The sequence below is a fragment of the Saimiri boliviensis genome, chromosome 17 (genome assembly GCF_048565385.1).
Source record: "Saimiri boliviensis isolate mSaiBol1 chromosome 17, mSaiBol1.pri, whole genome shotgun sequence".
In the NCBI taxonomy this organism is placed as follows: Eukaryota; Metazoa; Chordata; class Mammalia; order Primates; family Cebidae; genus Saimiri; species Saimiri boliviensis.
This window is the reverse complement of record NC_133465.1, coordinates 42,197,137-42,219,093: the sequence shown is the minus strand read 5'-3', so window position 1 is coordinate 42,219,093 and position 21,957 is coordinate 42,197,137. Positions and strand designations below refer to the sequence as shown.

The 21,957-nt window shown below is 55.2% G+C and overlaps 3 protein-coding genes across 8 annotated transcripts in view; 1 reads left to right on the top strand and 2 right to left on the bottom strand.

Moving 5' to 3' along the window:
* GNGT2 (G protein subunit gamma transducin 2) overlaps nt 1–21,272 on the bottom strand; it is a 28,250-nt gene extending 6,978 nt beyond the window's left edge. The window contains exon 1 of the mRNA XM_039476707.2: nt 21,224–21,272. The gene's annotated coding sequence lies outside the window, so the exon portion shown is untranslated. The remainder of the gene's footprint in view (nt 1–21,223) is intronic.
* On the top strand, nt 1,256–13,872 carry ABI3 (ABI family member 3). Of its 3 annotated transcripts, none has more exons than XM_039476706.2 (8): nt 1,256–1,677; nt 7,409–7,576; nt 8,947–9,123; nt 11,047–11,132; nt 11,362–11,457; nt 11,678–11,832; nt 12,945–13,079; nt 13,405–13,872. In XM_039476706.2, the coding sequence occupies exons 1-8, from the start codon at nt 1,561–1,563 to the stop codon at nt 13,566–13,568; spliced, it is 1,098 nt and encodes a 365-aa protein (XP_039332640.2). In that variant the 5' UTR covers nt 1,256–1,560; the 3' UTR covers nt 13,569–13,872. The 3 variants fall into 3 exon arrangements, with proteins under 3 accessions (XP_039332640.2, XP_003931292.2, XP_010340170.2); XM_003931243.4 differs by having other exon boundaries at nt 11,675–11,832; XM_010341868.3 differs by lacking the exon at nt 7,409–7,576 and having other exon boundaries at nt 11,675–11,832.
* On the bottom strand, nt 13,923–21,407 carry PHOSPHO1 (phosphoethanolamine/phosphocholine phosphatase 1). 4 transcript variants are annotated; one of them, XM_003931247.4, is made up of 3 exons: nt 21,333–21,407; nt 17,446–17,556; nt 13,923–15,858 (listed from the first exon to the last, which is right to left on the bottom strand). In XM_003931247.4, exons 2-3 carry the CDS (start codon nt 17,488–17,490, stop codon nt 15,100–15,102), a joined length of 804 nt encoding a protein of 267 aa, XP_003931296.2. In that variant the 5' UTR covers nt 17,491–17,556; nt 21,333–21,407; the 3' UTR covers nt 13,923–15,099. The 4 variants fall into 4 exon arrangements, with proteins under 4 accessions (XP_003931296.2, XP_003931295.2, XP_003931294.2 ...); XM_003931246.4 differs by lacking the exon at nt 21,333–21,407 and adding an exon at nt 21,224–21,310 and having other exon boundaries at nt 13,923–15,979; XM_003931245.4 differs by lacking the exon at nt 21,333–21,407 and adding an exon at nt 21,224–21,304.
* Nucleotides 21,408–21,957: the final 550 nt, after the last annotated feature.

Genomic DNA, 21,957 nt, shown 5'->3' with positions numbered 1-21,957 from the left:
CCACCCGGCAGCCTCACCCGCCCCTCTTCGCCTGCTTTCTCCTCCCTCCCTCCCCACCTCTGAGCATGCGCTGAGGCTGTCCTTCCTCCTGCGGCAAGTCCTAGACCGGCCCCTAACCTCCCTAACCAAGACGCCCCGTGTGCCCATTGGACCCCCATAGTTTCACCTTACCAGGTTCTCCTGGCTCACTCTTCATCCACTTATTCAATAAAAACGTCCTTGCTCACCATGCTGTGCCACTTAGGACTTGGGGAGTGGCCACCTCTAACGCCTGTGTTCAAGCTTCTTTGCTGCCACGCCTCCCTCTGACCCCTGAGTGTGGGTTCCCCAGCACAGGGCCCACATCCTGGTTTTTTTTCTTGCTCTCCCCGCAGGACCACCCAAGGGCTATGCCATTTAACACTCTGTGCTCCTGTTCTGTGTTTGAGCCTCCTCGTTTTTGACACTGCTCTTTGACACCTGCCCAGTGACAAAGGATCCAATGGAAGAGCAGGATTTAAGGGACCAACATGGTCAGTGGGACGTCCTCTTATTCTCCTGTCTCTAGGATGACAGGCGTGATGGTGGGAGGGGCAGAGAAAAGGGTGGCCATCCTAACTCCCCTGCTCCAGAACCCAGTCCCACTCACAGCTGGGAGCGCTAAGAATTTGACATCAGGACAGGATCGTGGAGGTCATCTGGTCCAAGTGCCCGGTTAATGTATGAACTACAGCCCATACCTCCTAGGCAGGCTCACTGCTCTGTCCACCGCTGCTTCCTAAAACCAACAAGTTGATCTGGAATTTGAACCTGGTGTTCTCAAATCCAAGTCCTTCCTGTTGTCTAATCTGAGTTCCTCAGATTACACTTGGTCAGTTTCATCTTGTTCTGCCTTCATCAGCATAGAGCACGCAGGGCAGCTCTTCATCACACAGACCGTTCGCAGGCTTGCTAACACCCCTCTGGAACCTCTGGCGGTGTCTTCCCGCTGTCCACCCTGACTCCTCTTGCTGCCGCACCGGCCGTTTTCTATTTTTGTTGTGCTGCTGCCCCACAGTCCTCTCCGGTATGACGGGTCTCCATATCCTATCCACCCTCCACTCCCCTGTCCCTTGGTGACTCATCCCTGAGCTTCCCAAGGAAGCCCCCACCCTCTGCCCTTTCCTCCCGCCTTCCATAAGTGGAAAATCCACCTCCACCCCCTGTAGCAGGCCAGCCCCCTTCCTCCCCACTCTCCCACCCCATCCCCCACCGACCAGTTTCCTCTCCAGGACCAGGGAGCAATCACAGCTGCCCCGACCCTGGCTTCCTCTGCTGGGTGGGACTGGGGGCTGGGCCCCCAAATGGGCCCCTGGCTTCCCCCTTCCTCTGGGCAGGGGACAGAGAGGCGCAGGCTCAGGGAGCAGGACTGACTTCCTCTTGTCCCAGAATGAGCATGCTTGCCCTTTGCAAGCAGGTTTGGGTCTCACACAGAGGAAACCAAAAGCAGTAAGAGGGAGGGAAGGCAGCACAACCAATCAAGGGCAGGGTGAGGCTCAAAACGAGCGGGCTCCCTGGGGAGCCCGAGAGAGGTTGAGGGTGATGGCGGAGCTGCAGCAGCTGCAGGAGTTTGAGATCCCCACGGGACGGGAGGCTCTGCGGGGTAACCACAGTGCCCTGCTGCGCGTTGCGGACTACTGCGAGGACAACTATGTGCAGGTAGGCAGAGCGGGCACAGGCCTGACACCCCAGCCCTGGAGAGGGGACCCTGAGTCCAGCCCCAGGTGGGGCCTGGGGAGCCATCCTGATAGGGCTTGTCCTGGGCCTTGGCTGAGATATCTTCCCACTCCAGGCTTCAGCTTCATCCCAGACCGCAATACTTAACCCTGACCCCATACTACCCAAGCCCCCACCGTGCCCCTTCTCGCTCTCAGAGCCTCAGAGATGTCTGGGACAGACAGTGCGATTCCATCCTGTTCTCAGGCTTACCCCAGGTTCATCCTTCTGAGTCCCCCCAGGTTGGTCCAGAGACCCAAAACCCCTGTCCTCACACAGATGCTGGTGATCATTCTATTTCCAGGCCGGCTCTGGGAGAGGCTTCGGAAGAACTTCCCAAACAGCACAGTGAACCTGAGATGGACCAGGGAAAGGCTTTCCCTGAGATTTGGGGAAGAGTGGGAATAAGGCAGAGTAGGCTGCGCTAAAGAGAGGGAGTCTCAGGCAGAGGCAGGGGCATGGCCCGCATGACTGCTGGGAGCAGGCTACCAGCAGAAGATGGGGAGGTGACATTGTAGGACAGTTTGTAAATAGTGTGGTTGTCCCGGGCTGAGAATGTAGATTCCTGGATTCCGGGAGGAAAGGCAAGGCAACTTAGCCATGATGGAAATAACTTCTGTTATTTCATTGATCTGTACAACTACCTTGCGAGACATGTAATTCCTATTTTACAGATGTGGAAACAGTAGCTCAGGGAGGTGAGGTGGCTTGTCCAAGGCCACGTAGCTCCAAACAGCAGAGCCAGGCGTTCCATTGTCTGTTTGTTTTTCGAGATGGAGTTTTGGTCTTGTTGCCCAGGCTGGAGTGCGATGGCGTGACTTCAGCTCATGACAACCTCCGCCTTCCGTGTTCAAGAGATTCTCCTGCCTCAGCCTCCTGAGTAGCTGAGATTACAGACATGCACCACCACGCCCGACTAATTTTGTGTTTTCAGTAGAGACAGGGTTTCGCCATGTTGGTCAGGCTATGGCATGATCATAGCTCACTGGAGCCTCGAACTCCTGGGCTCAAGCAATCTTCCCACTTCAGCCTCCTGAGTAGCTGGGAGAACAGGCACATTGCACCATGCCTGGCTAATTTTTTTTATTTTTTATTTTTTAGAGACAGGGTCTCCATATGTAGCTCAGGCTGGTCTTGAACTCCTGGCCTCAAGTGATCTGCCCACCTTGGCCTCCCAAAGTGCTAAGATTACAGATGTGAGCCACCACATTTGGGCCTCCCTGACTTCTGATGCCAGAGGAAGTCTAATGCCTGACTTCCTCTCCCTCTTTCTGCCTCCCGATTTGCTGTATGACTTTAAGACAGTTTATTTGTACTCTCTGGCCTTGATTTCCTCTGCTCCCTGAATTGCCGCAGGCTAACATTATTACCCCTTGGGCAAAACTTTATTTTTTTTTTTATTTTTCTAATCTGTACTAACCAAACTATGAGAACAGGCACAGGGACCTTCTAGCATAATAAGAATGTTGAAAAAAAAGAAATACACGAGGAACAAGCACTCATGGGAAATGGCAGATTAAAGAGAGTCAGTGATGACAGCAATTAAAACACTCTGGACCCTTCCTTTCGGCCAGACATGTTACCAGTTTGGCCTCCCTTCATCCTCATCTCAAGTCTAGTGAAGCGTGTACCATTCCCACTTCACAAGGAGGAAGCTGAGGTTTGGAAAGGTGAAGTCATTTTCCCAGAGGTCTGCAAGCTAGTGGTTGAGCCCAAATTCAAACCCAGAAATCTGATTCCAAAGCCGATTCCCTATTCCACTAACTGAAAATGCTACTCTGGGTATCATGTCCATCTGTTTGGATGTTGAATGACCACCTGCAGATGAAACAGAACAAGACTTGCAAACCAGCGCATTCTCCTAGCATAGAAAGGCATGTTCCCGCCAGGCTTGGTGGCTCACGCCTGTAATCCCAGCACTTTGGGAGGCCAAGGCGGGTGGATCACTTGAGGCCAGGAGTTCAAGACCAACCTGGACAACATGGTGAAACCCTGTCTCTACTAAAAAAACAAAAACAAACAACCAAAAAAACAACAAGAAAAAATAGCCGGATGTGATAGTGCATGCCTGTAATCCCAGCTATGTGGGAGGCTGAGGCAGGAGAATTGCTTGAACCCAGGAGGCAGAGGTTGCAGTGAGCCAAGATCGCACCACTGCACTCCAGCCTGGGCAACAGAGTGAGACTCTGTCTCAAAAAAAAAAAAAGAAAGAAAGGCATGTTCCCTCATGGACAAGGATCCAAGCAGCCCTTTCCATTCTTCCCATAACTTCTGCACGCCTCAAAGAGCTTCCGCAGGGCTCTTATTTGCACACACAGTGCTGTCTGGGGTCACAAAGACCAAAGTCCCATTTCCAGCTCTGCCACCTACCAACTACAGGAACTGTGGCAAGTTTCTCCTCTGATTCTCATGCCTGCCTTCAGGGGTGGCTCCATGGTCTTAATATAAAAATGTATCAAGGCTGGCCGGGCGCGGTGGCTCAAGCCTGTAATCCCAGCACTTTGGGAGGCCGAGGCGGGTGGATCACGAGGTCGAGAGATCGAGACCATCCTGGTCAACATGGTGAAACCCCGTCTCTACTAAAAATACAAAAACTAGCTGGGTGTGGTGGCGCGTGCCTGTAATCCCAGCTACTTAGGAGGCTGAGGCAGGAGAATTGCCTGAGCCCAGGAGGCGGAGGTTGCGGTGAGCTGAGATCGCGCCATTGCACTCCAGCCTGGGTAACAAGAGCGAAACTCCGTCTCAAAAAAAAAAAAAAAAGAGTATCAAGGCATTTAGCCTAGTGCCCGCCAATTCAGAAGAGCAGGATAAATGGCAGCTCTTACCATGACTATCATCATCATCATTCATTGGAAGGATGGATAATAAGAATCAGTTCTAGGGAGTAAAAGCTGTCCTTGCAAAAATATACAGGGCATCAGAAGCCCTGACCCAGGCTGGGGTCCCTGGACTCCTGCTTCCTTCATGCAGAACACTAACTACTAGAACACACAATCTGTTACCTTTCCTGACCTTTCTGAGGCTCTTTGGGCAAATGCCTAGGAAGTTTCTGAATCTCAGAATTGCTGTTACATAAGGCTTGATTCCCCTACACTCCCCCCACCCCACCTGCAGCCCTTCTTCCCCACACCACTGAGATGTTAGGAAACCCACGGGGAATTAGGGAAGGCAGACCAGGGGTCACCTGCAGAGTTCTCTGCCAGGGTTGACTGAGTTTACAGACAGGGTAATTTGCATGGCAAACAAGCACTCAGCTGCAGAGATGGATCCCAGACCCTTGTCCCTGCAGACCTAACTTTGGGCCAAGAGCAAAGCCAGGGGCCAGTAGGTGTTAGGGCTCCAGGTGCCCCGAGCTGGGCGCAAGCAGACAGTTTTCCTGTTTGGGCCAAGAATTCCACGTCAGTTTGGGGAGGAAACTGTACAGGAGAAGACAGGCAAGCTAAGCAATCTGGGTGGACTAAAGACACAGCAAGACTCCATCCCCCCAGCAAAAAAAAAGAAAGAAAGAAACCTGGGTGGAGATGGAGGAGTAGCCACTGCTCAGTTCTGGGCCTGTTTCTGCATTTAGTAAAGGAAGGTCCTGAAATAAATCAAGACCTGTTACCTTGTCTGGTTTTACTATCCTGGGTTGATTTCTTTGCCTATTCAAAGTTCTTGGTGACATATGCTGAGGAGATGTAAATTTTGTCGCATATGCTGATGAGATGTAAATGAACATGCAAATGAGCATCTCTTTCCCGCTGTTGGAAAAGAAAGACAGGGAAGAGAGCGCTACCGGGCTTCCCAGAAGTTCTGGCTCAGGCTCCATTAGAGGCTCCCAGGTGTCTTAGACCCTGCTTTGCAGGTCTGCTGTCCATTGACAGGCACCGTGGGCTCCAGCAAGGGGACTCCAGTGTGCAGCCTGGCCTGTTGGCCCACTGGCTCTACCCAGTGTCACCCTGGACTTGCCCCCTACCTGCCTTAGAAAGGTACAGGCTAGAGTATGGTGACTCCACAACCCGACCAGAGATGAGGAAGCTGCCTGCGGAACCAAAAGACCAGAGAAGTTTTGCCCCAGCCCCCACAGCCTGATCTGGCACCCCAAAAAAACTTCTTTCCTTCACCCACCGCCTGCTCACCCCTCCTGCACTGACTGGCAGTGTGACCCTGGCCAGCGCCTGGCACCATGCCTAGAACACAGTGGGAATGTGTCCAGAGAATGTTTGGGTTCCCATTCGACCTGCTAATTAACTCACAAGTGCATATTTATGAAGAGTCTTCTGCGTGTTGGGCGCGATTCCATGACAGGATACAGGATGAAACAGACAAGCTCCCTACTCTCACGACACTTCCATTTAAGGGAGGGGGGTAGGTAATGGAAAACTACATGGATGGTGTTTGATAGTTCTAAAAACCATGAAGAACAGAGAACAGGGTAAATATGATGAACAGGCTGGGAAGGGGTGGGCTGAGGGAAATCTTGGTGTGGTGAAGGAAGGTGTCTCTGAGAAGCTGAGGCCTGCTAATAAGAAGATTCTGAAGGCTGAGTGCAGTGGCTCACACCTGTAATCCCAGCACTTTGGGAGGCCGGGGCGGGTGGATCACGAGGTCGGGAGATCGAGACCATCCTGGCTAACATGGTGAAACCCTGTCTCTAATAAAAATACAAAAAATTAGCCGAGTGTGGTGGCATGCACCTGTAGTCACAGCCACTTGGGAGGCTGAGGCAGGAGAACCACTTGAACCTGGGACGTGGAGGTTGCAGTGAGCCAAGATCACGCCAATGCACTCCAGCCTAGGTGACAGAGTGAGACTCCATCTCAAAAAAAAAAAAAAAAAAAAAAAGATTCTGAAAATAAGTACAGCATGTGCAAAGGCCCTGAAGCAGAAAGAGTTCAGCTTGTTCGGGAACAAAACCCAATGGCCAATGTGGCTGGAGGGAAGGGTGTGAGAAGGAAGTGGTAAAGATGGATGAAAAGCGGGAGCCAGACCTGGAGGGGCTGTCGTAGGCCATGTTAGAAGCTTGGATTTTATCCTCAGGGTATTGGAAAGCTACGACAGGGAATGAATGAATACAGTCCCTCTGTACTGGGCCTCAGTTTCCTTATCTGAGTTCCCAAATACCAATCTGCAGACTGGAGCTAAACAGCACAAGAGTCACATGGAAAGCTTCTTTTTTTTTTTTTTTTTTTTTTTTGAGACAGGGTCTCACTCTGTCCCCCAGGCTGGAGTGCAGTGATGTGATTTCAGCTCACTGTAACCTCCGCCTCCCAGGTTCAAGTGATTCTCATGCCTCAGCCTCCCAAGTAGCTGGGATTACAGGCACGCACCACCATGTTTGGTTAATTTTTGTATTTTTAGTAGAGATGACGTTTTGTCATGATAGCCAGGCTGGTCTCAAACTCCTGGCCTAGAGTGATATGCCGGCCTATTTGAGAATGGGTATCTTTCCCTCCCTTTGCATCCATTTCCCAAGGCTGCAGATTCACTTTTTTAAAGTGAATTTAAAGTGATATTGTAGCAAGTCCCTCTTCTTACAATGTCGTTCTGCTGGAAGCTACCTCTGATATCTGAGGGTTGCTGCTGTCTCCCAATCCAGCCCCTACTTTCCCTATATCCTCTCCCATCCCACCCCAGCCAGCCAAGGACCCAGTGGAAGATGCTGGCCCTTAGGCCAGGGCTGTGTGTATTTCAGGCCACAGACAAGCGGAAGGCGCTGGAGGAAACCATGGCCTTCACTACCCAGGCACTGGCCAGCGTGGCCTACCAGGTGGGCAACCTGGCCGGTCACACTCTTCGCATGTTGGACCTGCAGGGGGCTGCCCTGAGACAGGTGGAAGCCCGTGTAAGCACGCTGGGCCAGGTAAGGAGCGTGGGAAGGCATCTTGAGTCAGGCCTCAACTCTTCAGCCTGCCTCAGACATTTTCTACAGCAAAAGTTCCTTCCTGCTTTCCTCCGTGTCCAAATGCCCAGCAGAAGGTTGGCACTTCCCACGCTTTTCCGGCCTCCTTATCTCTGTGGCTACACTACAGATTTCCCCAAAGGCAGAGTTCTTTCTTTCTCGGAATTCTATCCTGGACATTACAAAGTGATATTTACCAATCACAGCAGCGGCATACACAGTAAAGAGGCAAATGAACCCTGCTTGCATCTCAATACAAGCAGTGTCTTAATAAATATCCCAGATCTGGCCGGGCGCGGTGGCTCACACCTGTAATCCCAGCACTTTGGGAGGCCGAGGTGGGTAGATCACCTGAGGTCAGGAGTTCGAGATCAGCCTGGCCAACATGGTGAAACCCCGTCTCTACTAAAAATACAAAAATTAGCTGGGCGTGGTGGCATGTGCCTGTAATCCCAGCTACTTGGGAGGCTGAGGCAGGAGAATCACTTGAACCCAGGAGGCAGAGTTTGCAGTGAGCCAAGATTGCACCATTGCACTCCAGCCTGGGCAACAAGAGACAAACTCTGGCTCAAAAATAAATGAATAAATAAATGTCCTAGACCCAGGATGCTTGCTTGACAAGGTCATCTTCAGTCCTGGAAGCACTGCCTACACCATACTGTATACACCCTCCACCCCTGACACCCCCCCCCACCCCCCGCCCAGTGTTCTAGCGCACACACCCTCCTCCTTCCTTCCTGGATCCTTGACCGAGGAATTGCCCCACAAAGCACATGCACCGATCCCGCCACACATTCGGCCTGCGCTGTGCATCGCCCACATGTTCAATGTGTGGGGTGTGTCTTTTCCTCTCCCCGGCAGACCAAAGTTCCCACCCTTTCATATTGTAGACTTCTCCATGGAACGTTCTGAGAGGAAGTCAGTTCACTTCTTTGTCCCCCAAAAGGGAGAGCTGATCCAGCCACCGTTCTCAGCCACCTCCATATTCTTCCCCTCTGCTCCCAAGCTGGCCCGGCGCTCTCTCTTCCCGGCATCCCCAGGGATGTTGTGTTTTCTCTTTTCCTCCTGTTCCTGCTCAGCTAATAATAACCCTTATTCTCTTTCCACCAGGAAGTTGCTCCCAAGTGGCTTCATCCTTTCCTGATACTTTTCCCAATTGCTCTGTGGCCTGGGGTGGGGGTGGGGGGCGAGGAAAGGACCTCTTTCTCTAGACCTCGCTGCCTCTCCTGTCCCTACCCCCAGTCCGAAGTCTCTATCTTCTTCCTGCCTTGGAGGGAAGGGCACTGGACACAAACCACCCCCCGACTGTCACCTTGAACCCTGTCATGCAGATGGTGAACATGCATATGGAGAAGGTGGCCCGAAGAGAGATTGGTACCTTAGCCACGGTCCAGCGGCTGCCCCCCGGCCAGAAGATCATCGCCCCAGAGAGCCTACCCACTCTCACGCCCTACAGCAGGAGACCCCTCAACTTCGGCTGCCTAGATGACATTGGTCATGGGATCAAGGTAGAGAGAGCCCTCCTCCTTCCCTCCAGCCTCGTGGCCCCTCTGCCTGCAGACCCCAGTTATCCTGCACGTTTTGTCCCAACTTGCCACTCCATCCCACGCCCCCCCCCCGCCACTCCCTGAAGCCATTCCTCTGAGCTCTCCTCCCTCTCCCCAGATTTCGTAATCCTTCCCCCCAAAACTGGTCTGTACTGTCCTCAGAGGATCTGCTGAGTGTGAGATCCTGAGCAACCCTTGTCCCCCTCCCTGCCCCCGTGGGTACTGGGTGTGTGGGAAGGGGAAGAAGGGGAAGGAGGATGTCAGGGCGTGCATGAGAATGGCTCCCAGCCACATGAGAACAGCAACTTCCTCTGTCTGGGGGTTTGAGGTCACTGCACTGAGCCGTCACCCCAGAGCCGCTGTTGGTGAGAAGTGGGGATGCAGCCACACAAAGAGGGCTTGGAGCATGGCGAGGGTGCCTTCTCAGCCCGTGTCCTGAGAGGTCGGAGACATCCACTCACACCCGTCCCATCTTCACTTACTGAATCCATACTTTGACATTTCTGTATCTAAATGAAGCCCTTGATATCCTTAACTTATCAGCCCCCTCAAAGGGGAAACCACACTCTTTCCTCCAGCCACCAGGCCTCCTTCCCACCAGTAAGGTCTCTGTTGTCTAACTTACATTCTTTTTGCTTCAGCTTGACTCCCTTTTGTTTGCCCCTGGTGACATGTATGAGGTAACACTGTACCAGCCCCTTGGGGAAGTCCCACTGGTAACAGAAATGCCCTCTTTCTTCTTCTTTTTTTTTTTTTTTAATTTAATTTTATCATTATTTTTTGAGACTGAGTCTTGCTCTGTCACCCAGGTTGGAGTGCAGTAGCACAATCTTGGCTCACTGCAACCTCCGCCTCCTGGGTTTAAGCAATTCTCCTGCCTCAGCCTCCCGAGTAGATGGGATTACAGGCACCGGCCACCGCATCCGGCTAATTTTTTGTAGTTTTTAGTAGAGACAGGGTTTCACCATCTTGGCCAGGCTGGTCTTGAACTCCTGACCTCGTGATCCACCTGCCTGGGCCTCCCAAAGTGCTGGGATTACAGGTGTGAGCCACTGTGCCTGGCCCTTTTGGTTGGTTGGTTGTTTTTGAGATGGAATCTCACCCTGTCGCCCAGGCTGGAGTGTAACGGTGCAATCTTGGCACATTGCAACCTCAGCCTCCCGGGTTCAAGTGATTCTCATGCGTCAGCCTCCCAAGTAGCTGGGATTACAGGCATTCACCACCATGCCTGGCTAATTTTTTGTATCTTTAGTAGAGACAGGGTTTTGCCAAGTTGGCCAGGCTGGTCTTGAACTCCTGACCTCAAGTGATCCACCCACCTCGGTCTCCCAAAGTGCTGGGATTACAGGTGTGAGCCACTGTGCCTGGCCGAAGTGTCCTTTTTCATGTTAGCTTGCGCCCTGTCATTTGCACATCCCCCTTAACTGGCCTGGGTCCTGCTCCTCTCTGCCCTAACTCCCCAAAGCCAATTCCATAAATCTGTGAAAATGACAGGTGAGACACTTCTAAGGGTGATATGTCCTCTCCTTTCCCCACCCCCTCCTCAGCCCAAAGTTAGGGAGCACCAAATTTAGGGCCCCAACTTCCTGGGCTCTGAGATGGTCTGCAGGAGGGACGGGGGTGCTGGGCCGACTCAACACGCTGTGGCTGTGCAGAGGAAGTGGCTGTCGGCTTTAGCAGAATTGAGTCCCAGAACCCAGGCAATGACAAGGGGGTGGGGTGGGGGAAGGGTAGGAGAGGAGCCTGAGAAGTGGAAGTGGGAACTGGCCATGCCAGGCTCTCCCTCCGGGTTCTCATCCGCCCCTCCTCCATTTCCTCTTGGGGATGAGGGCAGGGAGCTGCCCCTCACCCCAAATGTCAGCCCTACCTCCGGCTTCCTCGCAGGACCTCAGCACGCAGCTGTCAAGGACCGGCACCTTGTCTCGAAAGAGCATTAAGGCCCCTGCCACACCCACCTCCGCCACATTAGGGTGAGACCTCGCTGCGACTCCAACCAGCCTGGCCCTGCCCCGTGCGACCCTGAAACTCTCCTCCCCCGCCTCACCACTCACCGCTGGCGCCCGGGTGCTCAGGCCGTCTTGCTGGATGCCTGGCGCCAAACCTCCCCCTCGGCCAGCTGCCCTTCCTGCTCGCACCCGACCCCTGCTGGCCAGAAGCCTTCCTCCTCCCTCCTAATATCCACTCCCGGTTCCCCGACAGGAGACCACCCCGGATTCCTGAGCCAGTGCACCTCCCTGTGGTGCCCGACGGCAAACTCTCCGCCGCCTCCTCTGCCTCTTCCCTGGCCTCGGCCGGGTGAGACCTACAAGCCCACGTGGATGGGTGGAGGGTGGGAGGTCGCTTTTGAGAGGAGCCCCCTGCCGGTGGTCGTAGTGACTCCTGGCTTAAAAGGACTCTGGGTCACACGTGCGGGGCTGCGTTCAGGATTGGAGGGGTGGGGCCAGTTGGGGATATTGCAGCGGGGAAAGTGTGTCTGCCAACCCAGCCGAGCCCCGCTTTCTCTGGTATCCAGCAGCGCCGAAGGTGTCGGTGGGGCCTCCACGCCCAAGCGGCAGACGGCACCCCCAGCCCCACCTCTCCCCAACTCCTCGGACCCACCTCCTCCACCAGCAGCTGCCGAGGTGTTCCAGCGGCCTCCCCCGCTGGAGGAGTTATCCCCGCCCCCACCGGGTAAGGAGCTCCGCCCCTTCTACTTCCCAACCATGGGGTCGCTTTTCTGTCTCCACTCCTCAGCCCACCCTTCTTGGATCTACCCCGGCTAGCATCAGTGAACTGCTCCTCCAAGGAGGGCAGCGCACCAGCGAAAGAGGCGAAGGAAATGAACTAATATAACTTAGTGCCTCTGTATACCAGGTCCTACGTTCAAAGCTTCTCATCCATTTTTTCATTTAAACTGAATCCTGAGGACCAGGTGGGATGGCTCATGGCTGCAATCCCAGCACTTTGGGAGGCCATGGAGGGCGGATCACTTAAGGTCCGGAGTTCCAGACCAATATTGCCAACGTGACTAAAAATAAATTAGCTGTGCATGGTGGCACGTTCCTGTAATCCCAGCTACTCAGGAGGCTGAGGCAGGAGGATCACTTGAACCTGGGAGGCGGAGGCTTCAGTGAGCTGAGATCACCGTACTGCACTCCAGCCTGGGTGACAGAGCAAGACTCCTTCTCAAAAAATAAAATAAACTTCATCCCGAGAGGGTCTTTACACTCTCCCTTAACAGACGAAGCCACTGAAGCTGAAGTTCAGTGGCTTGCCCAGGGGCCACCCAGCTAATAAGAGGCAGAGTCTGACTGTCCTCTACTCCTGGATGATCTTTCAGGGTCTACTGAGCACTTACTATGTGCTAGCAGCACTGTGGGAGGACAGGAGCAGGCTGGAGAAAGATTGCATGAGTTGGGTGCATTTTTTTTTTAAGAAGGAGTCTCTCTCTGTCATCCAGGCTGGATGGAGTGAATTGGTGAGATCTAGGCTCACTGCAACCTCCATCTCCCAGGTTGAGTGATTCTCTTGCCTCAGTCTCCCGGGTAGCTGGGACTACAGGTGTGTGCCACCATGCCCAGCTAATTTTTAGTAGAGATGGGGTTTCACCATGTTGGCCAGGCTGGTCTCGAACTCCTGACCTCAGGTGATCTGCCCGCCTTGGCCTTCCAAAGTGCTGGGATTACAAGCGTGAGCCACTGCGCCTGGCAGGTGGATTCTAGGGCCCAGCTCTCGAGCAGTTCCCTGACACACTGAAGGAGTTTCCTGTGCCACACTTAGAGCCTTTCTGCTTTTCCCCTAAGACGAAGAGCTGCCCCTGCCGCTGGACCTGCCTCCTCCTCCACCCCTGGATGAAGATGAACTGGGGCTGCCCCCACCGCCCCCAGGCTTTGGGCCCGATGAGCCCAGCTGGGTGCCTGCCTCATACTTGGAGAAAGGTACCTGACTTCTGGGACTGAGAGGCACCGAATCCCACTCTCTGTTGCCCTGACCCCCATTCCCCTCCCTCTGCAAAGGTGTGGGCCCCACACACAATTTTCCTGATGAATTCAGAATGGAACTGGGGAGAGGGCAGCTGGCCTGGTATTAAAATATTAACTAAGCTGGGGAGGGGTCCTGAAAGCTTGGAAGAAGCTCCCCTCCTACATACAGCCTTCTCCTCTGGAGTCTAGAACCTGAGATTCTGCCTCCCCACGGCAGTGGGGGGTGGAGGGGAGAGGGCAAGAGGCACATCTCACAGCACCTTCTTCTCTTGGCCTGCAGTGGTGACACTGTACCCATACACCGGCCAGAAGGACAATGAGCTCTCCTTCTCTGAGGGCACCATCATCTGTGTCACTCGCCGATACTCCGATGGCTGGTGCGAGGGCGTCAGCTCAGAGGGGACTGGATTCTTCCCTGGGAACTATGTGGAGCCCAGCTGCTGACAGCCCAGGGCTCTCTGGGCAGCCGCTCTCTGCGCTGAGTGGGTTTCATGACTCCCAGGTGAAAACCAGCTCTGGTCACAGATGGACTGACTCTGCCCATCTCTTGGGCTGTGAGCTGTGTTCCGCCCCTCCTCCCATCCTGGAGGGGGAAGGGGGTCATGGGGAGAGACAACTTTACCCAGAGGCCTGCTGCAGATGGGAAGAGCTGGACACCAAGAAGCTTGTCCACAGAGGACCCCTATTCCATGCGGGGCGGGGTCTCCTGCTGCAAGTGCCAACTCTGAATAAAACGGATGACGTACTGTGACTGCCCCACAGAGATAAGGGGCCAGGAGGTATTGAAAAGCACCCCAGGTCTAAGGCTGCTGCTAATCACAGCCTCCAACCGCCAACCCACCAGCTGCCCCAGAAGCAGCATCTCCCATCCCCTCGGTACCCACAAAGTGCAGGCTGCATTGGACCCCGGACGCCCCTCTGCAGCCATTGATCGCAACTCGCTCTTTTGCCCACTGCTTGCTGTACGTGTGATGTGTTCGTATTTGGCTGGGCACTTGCCCAAGAGTGGGGACGATCTCCCTGATTTAAGCGGGGCTCTCCGAGAGCACCTCACTCTCAACTCTGAGACTGACGTGCAAGAGATCTGTCATTTCTTCCCCCTTCACCTCCTTTATAGTTCTAAAACACCAAAGGAAAGAGGGGCTAGGGTTTCGCTGGTTCTGCTTAAAAACATCATGGCTTTCTGTTCCATGGGGAGAGGGGTAGTGCGCGGAGGGCTCAGCCCGCGAGGGCGACTTTGAAGTCCCTGGGCTCTTGCTGTATAGACGAGGCTGGGGTGCAAGGAGACACCGTCACGCGCTGCGAAGTTACTGGCTGGCCGGACCCGAGCCGGACGGTGCGCTACCTCATACCACCAACAGGAGGCGATTGTTCCCTCTGGCTTTTCCTTTGGGGGTGCTAGAAAGGAGTGAGGGGATCGGGAGGCAAGAGGGTGTTGACAGCACAGAAACAGTGTGGGGTCGCGGTGGGTGAAGCAAGATCGTGAAGGCCTGGGACCCTAGGCGGAGACCCTCCTCTGTCTCCGCGGGGAGTCCTTGCGGCCACGAGGATTTCAGGATCCTGGATTCTCTCCACAGAAGACTTGAGGGGGGCGGTCACGCGGCCGAGGCAACAGTTACAGCGGCGGGAGAAGCTCCTGCTCTCACCTGCCGGGCCCCTTCCTCCCAGTTGGGAAGAGCAGGAAACACTGCTGCCTTCCAGGGTTTGCGCGCCACCCCGCGATGGGTCAGACTCCCTAACCCAACCGTGCGCCGTGGAGCGGGGGGGGAGGCGGCCGAGGTGGGTTAACTGCATAGATAGGGACGGCCCTGAGTCCCCTCTCCAAGCCCGCAACTGGACGAGATTCCAGAAATTCCCAGAGGATCACAGCAAAGCCAAAGGGAAAGGGAAGTAGTAAAACTAACTTTGTCTTTCCCGAATCCCCACTCCCCGCCCCTCCGCCGCTGGCTCTGGCGCCCCCTGCAGGCGGCCGTCCTCAGCACGACTTCAGCACCTGCTGCAGGTGTTGGCGCACGTCGGCGGCCGTCTCCCAGGGCACCACGCTGGCGCGGAACGAGCTGGGCTCGGCCTTCTGGGCCTCCTGGATGAGGCGGTGCATGGGGTAGCCGCGGCGTGGGAAGGCCACGTCGCCGCCGGCCAGCAGCCCCATGGGGCAGAAGTCGTTGGCGCCGTCGCCCACGTAGAAGAGGCGCTCGAAGTGCACGCCGTCGTGGGCCCGCTCGCGCAGGTAGTCGCTGAGCACCTTGTGCTTGCACATGTTGGTGGGGCAGCGCGCGCAGCTGTGTGTGTGGAACGGCCGCAGAGCCAGCAGTCCCCGCGCGTCGGGCCCCGACGGGTTGCTGAGGATGCGGCGGAACAGGCTGTGGTGGCCGGCGGCGCGCAGCGCGCTCTCCACGCCAAAGGTGTTGGCATCGGAGATGAGAATCACCTCGAAGCAGGAGCCCTGCTTAGCCACAAACTGCAGCAGGTCGCTCATGCCTGGCGACAAAGGGATGGCTTCGTAGATGGCGCGCAGGTCCCGCGGCCGCACGCCCTGCTCGCCCAGGTACTTGAAGACGCGCTGCATGTACTCGTTGTAGAAGCCCTCGCGGTAGGTGGCTCGCAGGCTCTCCGGCAGCCGCTGGCCCGGCGCGGCGCGCACGATCGAGTCGTCGCTGTTCTCGTCCACGATAGTCTCGTCAAAGTCGAAGGTCAGGAGGAAGCGCGGCGCGCCCTGCGCGGCCATCCCGCCGTCCTGGGAGCAGTGGGGAGAGCAGCAGGAGGAGGAGGGGGCAAGCGAGAGGGGGCGCGGCGGGAGCCGGCCGGGGAGAGGCTGGTTAGCGGGCCGCGGCCAGAGGCGCTGGCACATCCAAGACCTGAGGAGGACCCAAGGCTAGTTAAGCTGCGAGGAGTACCCAACTCCACCACCCCTATCCACAGCCTTCCCTGACTATCCCAGTGGCACCTCTCAGTTAACTGCACTGGGGTTGATATGCCCAGAAGGCTTCCTCGGCACCTGCTTCCACTACTCTCATGATGGGCCAATGGGGCTTAACAAGAGTCAACAGAAGGGAAGAGCGGTTTCCAAGGATCACGGCTTTGGGGAGGTTTCTGGACTGGACTGTTTTGGAGACTTCCAGTGGCGCCTGCTGCTGGTGTGGATCAAGATAGGGTGGTGGGAATGCTCCCCTCCCTCATTCCCTGAGGCAGAGTCAAGGGAAACCGCCCATCCACCCAACTGGACCAGCTTCCGCATTCCCCTTTTGGGCCATGGGGAATCTATGGCTCTATGGGAGCTGCTTCCAGCCCAATGCACTGGACAGGGGTGTAGGGATGGGATGGGGCACAGCTTCTCCACGGAGTTTTAGGGCCCTGTGCTGACAGCTCATCACTAATCACTTGCCAATTCCCCAGGAGGAACGTGTCAGCGGGTGGGGTTTCTGTCAGAGTCCGAAGCAAGCGGGCAGCAGGAGAAGCAGTGGGGCTTGGGGAGGTAGGAACCTCCCGCACCAGGCCACGGCATACCTGGGAGACAGGTAAGGGAGAAGAGAGAGCAGCAGCGGCTGAAAAGGCAGAGGAGTGGGAGGAGGCAGGCAGTGGGGGGTTGGGGGTTGTGGAGGAGATGGCTAGGAGGAAGCCATGCCAGACCACTGGACAGGAAGACAGAGCAGGGGTAGGGGTAGAGGAATTCCAGGAAGTAGAGGCCTTGGGCCAGAGTCATGCTGGAGGGGAGGCTGGTAGGCAGCATGGGAGAGGACAGAGGACAACAGGGGACCTGGCTGGGCACAAGGAAAGGCAAGCAATGCAGACAGCCAGAGCCCTCAGCAGCAAGTCCCAGTCACCTTTGCCTGCCAGTGTGTGAGAGGGGCAGAGGGGCAGAGTGAGCAGGTGACATGCAGCTTCCAGATACACCCTGCCTTTCTCCCACCCAGCTCCCCCCGCAGTTCACTGAGATGGGAGTGTTCCTCTAAGCCCCTCTGCCGTGTTCCTGGGGTGCTTATGGCCTGGCACACCTCAGGAAACAGAAGCCCAATCTCATTTCAGAGCTGGGATTTCGATTGGCTGTCCACCTCCCTAACCAAACTGTCCCTTGCGCCTCATCCCTAGAGTCACCCTCTGGTCATTAACATCCAGTGGGCATTTCAGTGGCCCGGGGTCCTTCAAATTGCAGATATAAAGCCTCGAGACCCCACACCTGGGATGGAAGCTTCTAGGGATTAATGAAGCCCCAGTAGAGGGGAGGGCAAGCCTAAAATGGGCTGGCAAGGGCTTCTCCTAACTGGAGATGGAAAATAGGGGGCTGAGGCCTCACCCTAGGAGACCCCTGGAGGGACTCACTTACCCTAGATAGGCACCGGAGGCCAGAAACTGGAAAACAGCCACTCATTGTCAGTGCATCACCGTGGGCACACCTGTAGGGACTCTGTTGGCCTCCAGCCGTTGTCACCAGTTCCTGACAACCACAAAAGTTCATCTGACGGTGCCCAGCCAGCTGCCTTTGCTTCCACCACCAATTACCACCTGGCCCTGGTCCTTCTGCTGACCCCCAGGAGGCACTCCCATAGTCTCAGCCAAAACAACCCCTCAGATAGGCCCAGCGCCTACGAACCATAAAGCACTTGCTAGGTATCCTCTTAAAAGTCCCCTACAACTCTAGAGAGGTCCCCTACAACTCCTGATGGCATTGGAGACGCAGAAAAGTTAATTGAGTTTTCTAAAAGTCACCCACTGTAAATGGCAAACAGACCTCAAGCCCAGATCTGATCCTGAGACCAATTTTTTCTCAGGTATCATCATTGTCCCTTAAATGTGTTTGATAAATCGTTTACAAATCACCTTCACCCGTATTCTCTCACTACTCATCAGTCATGAACTCAGCCAATGAGAAGGGCTCAGAGAGGTTAACTAACCAGCCATACTGTTTACCTGGGGCAGAGACTGCTTCATGAACGCTTGACCACAGCTTTACATTCCCCATGCTCTCAAAAAGGAAGGAGACCACCAAAACTTACTATACCATAGCTGGGGGTCTGGGACCCCCAGCCAGGTCTCACAGATGATCTGGGAATGGCCTCCCTGGTACTCTCAGAGGTCTGGCAATCAGACAGGAGAGTCAGGTTGAAATCTCGCCTAGACTTTGGTGTGGCTTTGGGGACTGGGTTTAGCCTCTTGGGGACTTCACCAAGACAGCGGCAAAGGACACCACCTACAGCTTCCAGTGCCTTTCTACTCTCCCACCCATGCTTCTGGGGTTGAATGAGACCACAGGCAGCTGGGACAAGATTTGGAAAGATACAGAGAGCCAGGAGACGAGACCCAGAGAGGAGCAAAGGTCTGGCTGGCTGCTGCCCTCTGGTGGTGACAATGGTGACACTGTAACCCCCTCTGTCAAGGTGACACTCTCCCCTGACTATTCAGGAGGGAGAAGCAATTGCCCCAGGACCGAAACTGCAGCATCCCAGGAGCAGGCACAGGCTCTAGCACGCTCCATCTTGCAGTACCCCCCTCCTTACAATACCCTGACCACACATGTGTTCAATCCTTCTGCAGGGATGGAATGTGGCTCTCAGTTTTTTCCAAGAACTTCTAGTCTAGGAATTGGGAGAGGTGGTCAAAGCTGAACAAAGCAGTGGGCAGAGAGGGTGGGGGATGGGAGAGGAGGCAGGTCAAGGAGGAGGTGGGAGAGAAGGGAAGGGTTGCATGAGGGACAAGGAAATGGCATGAGTTGGAGCAGTCCCCAGTCTCTATCTGGAGGGACTTCCAACCTTCCAGAATCCCAGCTGATATCACATGTCCAGCCTCAGCCAGGTGAGTTATAAGAGAAAGGTCAGGGATGCCACTCCCCTTGTAAAAGCAAACAGGACAGGCATATGTGTCACCTGGAGAGAGGCAATGGGCAGATACAAAATTCCAAGGGGTCACCAGCAGCTACCCAGAGATCAGCTTTTATCCCATAGAGAAGGATTTCATTACTTTGCCCTTGTTTCTTTCTCTTTTTTTTTGACTATCGATTATTAATTATGGTCAAAGCGTCTCATTTTTCAGTCAGGCAGGGTGGCATAAGCCTATAATCCCGGCTGGGCATGGTAGCTCATGCCTGTAATCCCTGCACTTTGGGAGGCTGAGGCGGGTGGATCATGAGATCAGGAGTTCGAGACCAGCCTGATCAACATGGTGAAACACTATCTCTACTAAAAATACAAAAATTAGCTGGGCGTGGTGATACACACCTGTAATCCCAGCTACTTAGGAGGCTGAGGCAGGAGAATCCCTTGAATCTGGGAGGTGGAGATTGCAGTGAGCAGTGAGATCATGCCATTGCACTCCAACCTGGGCAACAGAACAAGATTCTGTCTCAAAAAAAAAAAAAAAAAAAAAAAAAAAAGCTTGTAATCCCAACACTTTGGGAGGCCGAGGCAGGCAGATCACTTAAGTCCAGGAGTTCGAGACCAGACTGGGCAACATGACAAAACCCTGTCTCTACACAAACAAAAATTAGCTGGGTATTGTGGCTTGTGACTGTAGTCCCAGCTATTTGGGAGGCTGAAGCACGAGGATCACTTGAACCCAAGAGGTGGAGGTTGCAGTGAACTGTGATGGCACCACTGCACCCCAGCCTGGGTAACAGAGGGAGTAAACCCATCCCCCAAACACACAAAAAACTAATTTCGCATCATTAACGACAGTTACATTTTTCTGCTAATAATAGTATCTAGGGAATTCAGTTTGGTGAGTTGTCCTTGCTTCTTTTAGTCTCCAAAGCAGAAAGCCAGGCATCTTGGGTTTCTTCCCCTGGAAACTGAGACGGCCATGCAGTGACCATGCAGTGACACCTCATCGTCACCTCACAGGCGTCAGAGGAACCCCATCCCTGTTGGGAGTTTGGCTCCTGTGATATTCCAAAAGGTCTCTCACCTCTGACACCTTTGTTCTGAGTCATCAAATCCTTTTGTGATCACCAAACAGAGTCCCTTAAAGTAGGGAGCAGGATCTGAGCTTCTCCCACAGGCTAGAGCAGGGAGAAGGGCTTCTGGGGGTTTTGAGGAGTCCATATTCTTGTCCCATCTAAAAGCAGCGCCTGACTCCCTGATTCTGCACCAGGTCACACATTCCTGCCTGCTTCCTCCTGCCTTTCACACAAATGCTCTTAGATTAAATCTGTGGGAAGGGGATGGCAGAGAAACAGGCCCCTCTCTGGCTTTGGCCCTAAGTTTGAAATTCTCCCCTTACTGGGTGGATGGAGTTCCCAGGAAAGTTTTGGGATCGTTTTCCACAGGAAATGTGCAGAATGAGAATAGGGAGGCAAGGACACCTAAAAGACCACAGTAACAAGCCCTCTCTGTCCAAAAGCAAGTCTCCTTGTATCAATCACTAGAAATCAGATCCAACAACTAAGCTAGAATTCACTCCCTTTCCCAGACAGTGCCCCCAAACGTGACTATCTTCCATGCTCACCACGCCTGAGCAGCAGATAGGAAAAACAGAGGCCCAGAGAGGTCAAGCTAACATCCCGGGGGTCACACAGCACCTGAACGGGGATTAGAACTCAGGAGTCTCTGGCGCCTCTTGGGAAAATTGCAGCTGGATCTTCCCCCTTGGCTCTGGAGACTCCCATGGGCTGGGAGCTTGCGGTCCTGACCAGCTGGTGGTGGCGGCCCTGCGCCCTGGTGCCAGGGAGGCGTCTGGGACTAGCAGTCACCTCTGGGCACTCCCTGGCTGGGTAGACAAGCTAGGAGGGGATCCTAGGGGCAGGGAGGTGGCAGCTGCCGGTGGGGTTGGGGGAGAGATATTTTTAGAGGTGACTGACTGGGAAGCCAGCACTCTGGCGCACCCCCAGCTGGCGGGCGCTGGGCTCCCATGCGGACGGGGGGTGCGCGGCTCAGGGAGGGGTATTGTGGGTGGCAGGGAGCAAAGGGACACCAATTCCTTGGCTTTGCCGGAGCCGGGGACGGAGGGACACCCCGGCACTACGTTCCTGGGTAGGAGAGAGAAGGGGACTCACTCCAGCGCTCCAGAACTCCCCCACTGCCACGCGTGTGAAGGAGCGCCTCCAAACTCCACAGCCCCCACCCCGCGCCGGGACCCCAGCCCTCCCCTACCTCCCGAAGCCCAGGACTCACGTGGGGACGGCGGCGGCAGAGGTCTGTCCCAGCTGAGTTTGGAGTATAAGGAATGGGGAAGAGGGCTAGCTGAGGTATTGGGGCGCAGGATGGAGCAAGGGGTGCTTACGGGAATTGGAGGGGACGCGGTGTCTTTTCCACCCCCGGATTTCTGGGCTCCGGCTCACGAGTCCCTCCAGTCCCGAGGGACCGAGGATGATGTGCGTCTGAACCGTCCCCTCCACTTCCCCCCCATCCCCCCGGGCAGCCGCCGCGTCCCCTTTAAATGCCCGGGAGCCGGAGCCGGAGCCGGAGCCGCGGCCGGCGCTGCGGCTGCTGCAGCAGCGGAGCCCACCGCAGTCCCCAACGTCACAAGCGACTGTCCAATCACAGCGGCGCCGGCGTACATCAAAGGGGCGGGCCGCCCGAGGCCACGCCTCCCGGCTGTCCCGGAGGCTCCCGGAGCGCCAGCCAAGGTGGGATTGGGTGCTGGGGGAAAGGGTAGGAGGGTGGGGATGGAGCGCTGCCCTTCCGAGGAGCGCGGGCGGGGCCCCCCTCACTAGAGCGGCTGTTGGCATACGCTAAATCCCATCCCACACACCCAAAATTGCCAGGGCTGTGGACTTTCTCATCCGCCGCCTCCAGGGCTCCGACTCCTGCGATGAGCAGCAGTGGACCTCCGCCTCCTGCCCAGCCCTGTCTGGGGTCCTAAACCCAGTGGGAGGCCCGGGATGACCCAGCGGAGTCGCAGCGTC